Raw genomic sequence first — 8,507 nt, forward strand, 5'->3', positions numbered from 1 at the left:
AAACTTAAGATTCCCTGTTTTTCACTAGGAAAAAAGAAACTAAATGTCTTACTCTTAAACGTTTTACTCCAGAGATCCTACTTTGGATTTTGGTATAATTTCTTTAACCCCAGTTCCCAAACCTCAGCTCCCAACCTGACGTCAGTGGTTGTCAGAGTCAACAGTATTTGTTTATTTTTTTATTTTAGATCCCTATTTTCCTACGGTCCACAGGAAACAAATATTACTTTTACAACACTGTTTTCTTGCAGGTTTGTGTTTTTTTTAATCAATCAGCATACCAAAACATACCCACAGGTTAACTAATTATGAAGCACAAGTGAATGTAGGCAGCCATAAGTCAGCAGCCTGGAAACCAGCGTACACTTCATTACCTTCATGACCGTAGTGGTCCACTGAAGAAAATCCTTTGTGGATATTCTGCGGTGGTGTAGTTACTTTGGGCCGCTGAGGAGGTGTTTTATGAGGCTGACAGCAGGTTCGGGCGACTGGACTGAGAACTAATGTCTTGACCACAGCTCTCCTCCTATCTTCAGCTGAACACATGGTCTTTCCATTGACACTCTCTTCAACTCACCCTGACTTATACAACTATAGATACTTGAAATTAAAAAAAAAAAAAATTTTTTCTTCATACAAGAAATAAATTTGAAAGATTTCACAGTGCAGTTTCCTTTGTCTCAGAAGATGATTCTCTGTCTTTAAAGAGAATTAGGCACTTTGCTGCACTAGTATCAAGGAGCTTACACTAAAGTCTAGTAAATTCTTGAAACTATTTGAATTATACAGAAAAATTACATAAACATAATCTCAACTCAGATGTTTTGGATGTTTTAAGAAAATTCGATTTTAGGACTCAATAACACAGTAACTGGCTCAGTAGGGGGAGATTTTTGTGTTGCATCTCAGCAGCGGTGGCCTCAAAGTTAGAGAGGCGGCTTGTGACCGGGAGATTCCCACACCAGCAGGCTGAAAGTGAATGAAGAAAGTAAAAGCCTTTCTACCTGCTCCTTCATTTCCAACACTATAATACCAATGGCCAACAGATGAGACTGTGGTTGTACTCGGTAGCTTCAAGGTGTGAATGTGAGTAACTGAGTGCGAGCATGGTTCCTGATGAAATTCAGGTTTAAAAAAAACCCATCTTGTCTACTATGGCTTGTGTACAAACAATACAAGATAAAAGCTCAACATTCATCCAGTGGTGAGTTACATAACCTTGGTAATTGGCTGAAAGCTCATTGTTAGATAATCCATTTGGCTCACGTCAAGTTTTATATGATGTGAGAGTCTGGAATAGTATTTTTCAACTGGAGATTGCCAACTAATGACACCGCCTCAACGCCTAAGCTAAGAATGATATAGCAATTTCTGTCCTACTTTCCACATTGCCTTTTCTTTGGAACAGCAGTCAAGAAGCATTTTTGATGACTTCAGTGCTTCATGAACTGAGAGTTAAAAATAGAGCAAGTGAGAGTGTGAGCCATGTGGCTGTGGGTCATTGGCCCAGCTCCCCTAATTATCGCGGCCCGGTAAAATCATCTCAGCCGCTCACAGTCCGCTGACCCGCCGCAGGGAGAAAGAGCTGCTGAGATACCGGTTGGTGCCGGAGGTCGATTGAACCTGACTGAAAATGATCTCAGAGAGAGCTCGGACTGCTGATGTGTGAATGTGTGTGTCAGCTGTCATTTACGTGCTCCTATGTCTTTCATCTTTAACGGGGGTATTATGGAGACAAAGAATTGATCGTCTTAAGGTAGATTTTGCTGCCAGGTATTTAAGTGCTGTGGAGGAAGCGTGAAGCTGGTACTCCTCGCTGCTTCACCACTGTTTTTACACAACGACACTTTTCTAATATTTATTCTGACCATTAGTCTGACCTCAGTGATATGCTTAAATGGGTTGGAAAAAACATTAAAACACCTTTCATTATAACACAATGCAATTCTACAGCACCTCAAACTACATTCTCCAAAATGACCATAACTGAATCAACACCTCTCCATAACAGTTTGAACAAAAACTGAACATTAAAACCTTCATGAAGGTAGGATTTATTGAAGGGAAGTTGTATTGGACTGCAGATTTAGTTTTAGCTACATGTACCTTTTTTATTAATATATAGACTCAGTTGTTTATATGTAACAGGATTTTGTCAATATATGATGACCATGACTAGCTTTTTTTCATGTAGATAAAATCAAAGCGGTACTCCAGCAATTTAGTATTACACTTCCATAAAGTCAGGGGACTCACAAGAGACAGATTTTTTTTTTTTTTCAAATCAAAAGATTCAAAATTGTAGCAACACCTAATATGGGTAAAACTCCAAACATTCATTATTAGATCTTATCTGTCTCCTAAATGCTCATTTCTTTCAAACCTTTTTTATTTTGATGTGTGTCTGTTGCTGTAAAATCAGTCTGGTCCTGTGAATTGTGACGCTCACCTCAGTGTCCCTCTCTGCTGGTCACTTCCCAGTTACCCGCTGCTCATTCAGCTAGGAGAGAGCAGAGCTGTTAATTCTGCCCGGCAACACTAATGTGAGATCACACCTCAAGTTTATTTCCTTTGGTCCCGACCACAGTGGAAAATTTCACTTTACAGTATATTTTTGTGGTACATGGCCCAGTTAGAACTGGACGAGTCAGCTGAACGCACAAGTAGCTTGTTTACTGTGCAAAGGTTTGGCAGCTTGTTGTCTTGTCAGGTTTAAAGATTTGGGCAGTGATAGAGTGGAATCAATCATATCTTTTTCCAGCCCCTGTAACTTTAGCTATATGTGATGAGCATAAAGTATCTTCACTTATTGCTGAATTTTACTTTCTCTGCCATTCATACATCTTAAGAATAGATGAAAGAATAGATGAAAATGAGCTTCAGTCCAGACCCACTGTAGGTGTGTCTGTGTGTAATAACCTAAATCTATTTTCTGCACTTGGTTTAAGTTAAATTACTTCTCCAAACAAACCACAAAGTAGATCTCTTGTCAGAGGAGCGAGACTTGCATTTTTATCTTGCAATGCAATGCAATTATTTAGTGTTCTTTAAGTTTGAATGGCATTATTCTGCCCTGGGGGAGAGCAGTTGACCAATGAACTAAAGGAGTAAATACATTATAAATAAACCACTCCAAATGTGCTTGTGCACCCTCTGTTTGTCTTCATTATATTCTTGCTCTGGGTGCAGAAAATGATAAATGCAAAGACATGTCAGAAACAGAAGTGTTAATCTTTTAAATTGGCACTTTTTCTTATTTATGTTCTTCGTCTTTGTCTCCTCATTTCTTTTTCAGTTCACCCTTCAAAGAAGAACCGTCAGACATGCGTGAGGAAGAGCCTCATCTGCGCCTTTGCCATGGCATTCATCATCAGCGTCATGCTCATCGCAGCCAATCAGATGCTAAGGAACGGCATGGAGTAGCAGTGCCCACTGTGAGCAGGGAACAAGCCAGCCTGCATGTGCATGCCAGTGGGTGAGGTCATATCCCTGTTGGTAGGAAAATAACTACAAGGAATAACATTCAAAATAATCATCAACAAAATCCATTTTTGAAAATATTCTTAGTTTTTTCAAACGAGTGGCACCTCTCCATCTGATGTCCAATGAAACCGTGAAGCCAGCATGAGGAGTCATGGACTCCTCCCCTTTTACTCTGACAGGGACACTCAAGGGCTGACATTACACATCATACGCTGAATACAATGTTGTGTCTGTTTCCCTGATGCAATAAAAAAATGTAAAAAACAGAAGACCCCCCCCCCAAAAAAATAAAAAAAACATTGAGTACAGGAGTTCAGAGCTGCTCACTTTTCCAGCAGGCGAGGTGTGACTTGTGTGTCTGCAGATCTGTCACCCACCAGGCCCCCGAGAGGGAATGAGAGGAAGGGAACAATTGCCCTCTTATTATAGTTCCTGGAAGGATGATGGGCGAGCTCGCCGCCATTCAAACAGAAGGTACGTGTCAGGCCACAGCTCCTGGAGCTCCCATGGTGCTACGATACTTCAGCTCTCCAACTTTCTATTTTCAACTACTGCGTCTGCGGGCTGTTATGAGGTGCTGGCATCAGTTCATCAGCCCTACAAACCAAGCAGTCAAGGGAGTAAAATGTTAAATGGTAACTAAAATGTTAAATGGTAACTTGTGTTTTGGCCGTGTGATATTGATGAATGGACACAGAAGCACTGAAAGTTTGGTTTTGGATCTTTTCTTTCTCCTGGACACTGTTGGGTGAACACTGTTCAGAGTGCAAAGAAGAGGTTTCTGTGTCCTATTAAAGGAAAAAAATCCACCCTTGCAGCTGCTCACACTGTTGTACATCATCTATCAGTGGTGCACTCCAGGAGTTATTTTGCAAGGTGATTGAATTCAACTTTTTGGTGTACCCTCAGTGTGCCTCATTTACTTCTGCCTCACTTGGTGATTTGCTACATTTCCCAAAATGACTTTGGTCAACCCCCAGAGAACAGGTGTGAACCCATCGCATTCAGCTGTGCTTTAATGTGTAGGTGGAAAGAGCGAGGACAATGGTAAGAGCAAACTAGCAAGAGGTTTTCCAGTCGACAAAACCTGAATTGAACCTTTTACTCTAAATGCAGTGTGTCTTATGGTTGTGATCCATTCTGGCTTCTTGACAGATTTCTACCTGCATGTCTGTTGGTGTCGTTGCTAAATTAAGCTTTTGCTCTTTAATCTTGAGGGAATGACACCAAAACATATCACTGATGTTTTAAATACATTCTTCTTCTCTCAAACTTGGCGCTAGTTGGATATATATGTGATGCCACATCATCTGGGTTTGGCCAGTCATCCATGAAAAGAGAAATTGACTGAGGAATGGCAGGTATATTACCACCAACTAAGGATTTTTAACAGTGTTGCAGTGTGTTTTAGGGTGGATTTTTTTTTACCCTTCAAATCACCACAAATTAAGATAAATAATTATAACTTAGTGCTGTGCAAAGTTGAATCCCCTGCACAAGTTGTTCTCAAAAACTGTTCTGAAATCAAATTTTTGTTTGTGATCTGTGCATTGTTTGTTTCTTTTTACATTAAGTTATTTAATGTATGAGTTAGTTTAACATTTCAAATATATAAATGAAATAGAAGTGTGCAAAACTAAGGTACCATTTGATTTATCCTATTTATCCTATCCTATCAACATTTAATTTCTTGTTTTTTATTATAAAATGTAATCTTAATCCATCCATGTGTGACTCTCACAGTTTAGCACAATTTCTGAATTTGAATATCTCCTGCAACTGAAATTCTGTCTTAGCTTTTGTTGGTTGTAGAGCTGAAATGGTTATTCGATCAATCAACTGTTTTGATCATTCCTTAATTATTTTTGTCAGGTTTTTAAGCAAAAATGCCCAAAAAAATCTGTGTTAGTGACTAACATACTTACTTTAGCACTCACCATATTTAGTTTATTTTCATTTTTAAAACTTTTCCTGTTGTGTGATAGAAATCACTGTGTAGACCACAGATAAAGAAATCAAATGATTAAATTAGTTTTTAAGTACAACAAATTCTGTAAAAACTTGGGTGGTGTGTAAACTTTCTCACAGCACTGAATCATTTAAAGACACGTCTTGATATGTTGATTCCCGCTGAGGTTGGCTCTGAACTCCTGCACTGAATCTCATCTCAAACCCAGCTGGGGGTCTGAAACACCCATATTATCAAGTGCATGCGATCAAGTCAGTGTCTTCTGTAAATAACCCACGTCTGAAGTGTCTCAAGTGTCTGTCGAAGGTGTACAGTATCTCTGTATGTGCATGACTGTCGGTGCTCTCTGCTCACTCGGGTACAGAGGTGCAGGGAGGGAGAACAGCAGATAGAGAGGCGGCTGCTTCATCACAAACACGTCAGACGCAGGCGGTGAAGGCCCTTTCTGCTTCCTCTTAACCCTCTTGCCAAAGCCATAGAAGTCCGCAGAGGTGAACCAGACATCACAATATAGATGCTTTTCCCTGTTCCCACATGGAAACACAAGATCAAACTGGCATTCTTTGGCAGAACTATGTCTATCATGTAGGATTTGGTTTGTTCCTGTTATTGCTTTTGCACTGTACCTGTCATCCATTCCAATAAAATGACAAGGAGGGCTGTAGGTATGTGCAAGAGTGCCATCTAGAGGTGACGTGAGATCACATTGTCCATGCTGTCCTCCAATCACAGTGTTTGTGTATTTCTCACTCTCACTCTCACAGTGTCATATTCACAATGGCAATTGTTGATCTTAAATGTTAAAACGTGGATTTTTATGTATAATGTATAGGTTGACTTTGATCTACCAACACTGCAGGTAGAGCAGCACTTGTATGTGAACACATATTTAAACACAGTGTATTTACAGGAATAGATTTCTTGCCTATGGCAGAAAACGTTCTTTTAAACCTGTAAAAGGTTTTATTCACAGATGATTTCTAGTCACTGCTGCCATGTATAGTTAACTGGAAAAGTATTTTATCATTTATTTGTTATTTGAGAAGAACTTTTTCTTTAAAATTTTATTTTCATTGTGTATGTTTTTTGAGGATTTGAGTTACAGTTCCTGTGGTTACAGTTTTGCTGTAATCAAACTGTCCCCGCCCCTGCAGAACGGTTGCATGTCTCGATCGCTGAAGTAGAGTTTTATTTTGGAGGGGAAACGCACAGTGTCTCTTCAGTAGCATGGTGGTTGGATCCCACAGGTTTTTGTTATGTAACTTTGTACATAGCTAATAACACAGCATATCTATAAGACAAGCACACACTATACATACTTTGCATGTGCAATATTTAAACATGTAGACTAGAGAGAGACTTTCAGTTGTACTATTTATTAGGGGCATAAGATAAAGTTGTAAATACGGAAATCTGTACAAAAGTCAAAGGATTAAGCATTGATGCAATAAAACTGTGTTTTTTAAATTGTGATTTATGTTTTATTTTACACTGGACTCATGCTCATTAACAAGCAGTTATCAGGACATTCCGTCACACGGATCGAACCTTCAAACATTGTGATTGCAGGAAAGATTTTAACTTTGAAGCAATCTAATACTACGCAACAAGCATTTTTTCGAAGGTTAAAATAAACTAACGGATCTTTAAATTGCTCAACTTAATTGCTCAACTCAGTGTTGTCTCACTTTGTCAGCTTTGAGGACAGGCATCTCAAATATACCTTAAATAAACCCCTTTGTTTGTTTGTCAGTCTCTTACATTAATGACAAAGTTACTTATTCTACATAAATGTCAAATTCTATATGAACAATTTAAGGGCTTTCATGTTTTCCTGTATTATTTCACACCCCAGTGCAGTGTAAATAGAGCAGTTAAAAACCTAAGCAACATGGGCACGCTCATCTTTCATGGGATCAAGGGATGAGGCAGGCTGTCAGTACAGGCAAACGAATATGAAAGGGCAGGGGCAGTTTTTGGAGACATTATCGGAAATGTGTAAATTCAATTATATGTTTACTTCTGAGGTCATAGTTAAAGGTGGTGTTGTATTGGACTACATTATATTAAGAGGTGTTTCTAATGTTTTGTCCCTCCCATTTATATACATGAGGGTGGCAGAAGTTATCTCATTGCACTTTTTCTATATTAGAAACGCCTCTCAATATAATGCGGTCCAGTGCAACACCATCTCTACCTATGACCTCAATAATAAACATATACATTTCCGACAATGTCACCAAAAACTGAACATTGTGAGCTTCGTAAAGATAGATGTTATGGCAAGGCTGATGTATTATTGCATTATATTGTACACGTGTACCTAATAAAGTGGCCACTGAATGTATTTTATCAATTTGTGACCGCACTAAGACCACAAGAGGGTAGCATTAGGCACTGAGATATGAAGCTGAACTGACACGAGTATACTGGTACAGTGCACTTCTAAATCAGCCATATGTTATCAACAAACCATATGTTAACCTACATGGAAATTTGTGCAAATTTAACAAATGATGACGTGATCATTCTTGATAACACTGATTCTCTGTCCTGTGATTTAACCAGCTTCTATTGTCTGCTCACAGAGATACAGAGCACTGCCGGTTAGGACAATACTGTCAATATGGAAACTATAACTGATTGTCATTTTAAATGATTTCACTCACAACCAGTGACACAATAATATAACCAAATTAAGATTTCCCGTCTGAAATAAGGTTAAGAAGTTATTCCAATCATATTAAATGACTAGAATTTTATCATTATTTCAAATTGTGCTTTTTTTCCATGTCAAAATCTACAAAGTAGGCAATTTTCTGTCCCTGTAGGAGCCACCTTATACCTGAGTAACATAACAAGTGTCTGTTAAGGTCATTTGATCAGACTGTCCTTGGTGTTATTCACAGTAACTGTTGACTGACATTTAGCAGGATTTTGACCAACACATATCAATCCTATTTCATGCCAGGAGGCGATGAGCAGAAGCTGTCGCTGAAGAGTCTGATCAGCAGTCAGTGTTGTGTTAGCATGCAGACTCTGTCCTCGAGAGCCA

General features: G+C 38.9%; 1 protein-coding gene across 2 annotated transcripts in view; it reads left to right on the forward strand.

The window, feature by feature from the left end:
* caln1 (calneuron 1) overlaps positions 1 to 6,919 on the forward strand; it is a 59,780-nt gene extending 52,861 nt beyond the window's left edge. For both annotated transcript variants that reach the window (XM_044203166.1, XM_044203164.1), the window contains exon 6: positions 3,296 to 6,919. In XM_044203166.1, the coding sequence (XP_044059101.1) occupies positions 3,296 to 3,423 (128 nt within the window). In that variant the 3' untranslated portion in view covers positions 3,424 to 6,919. The remainder of the gene's footprint in view (positions 1 to 3,295) is intronic.
* The last annotated feature ends 1,588 nt before the right edge of the window (positions 6,920 to 8,507 follow it).

The sequence above is a fragment of the Siniperca chuatsi genome, linkage group LG7 (genome assembly GCF_020085105.1).
Source record: "Siniperca chuatsi isolate FFG_IHB_CAS linkage group LG7, ASM2008510v1, whole genome shotgun sequence".
NCBI classification, from domain to species: domain Eukaryota; kingdom Metazoa; phylum Chordata; class Actinopteri; order Centrarchiformes; family Sinipercidae; genus Siniperca; species Siniperca chuatsi.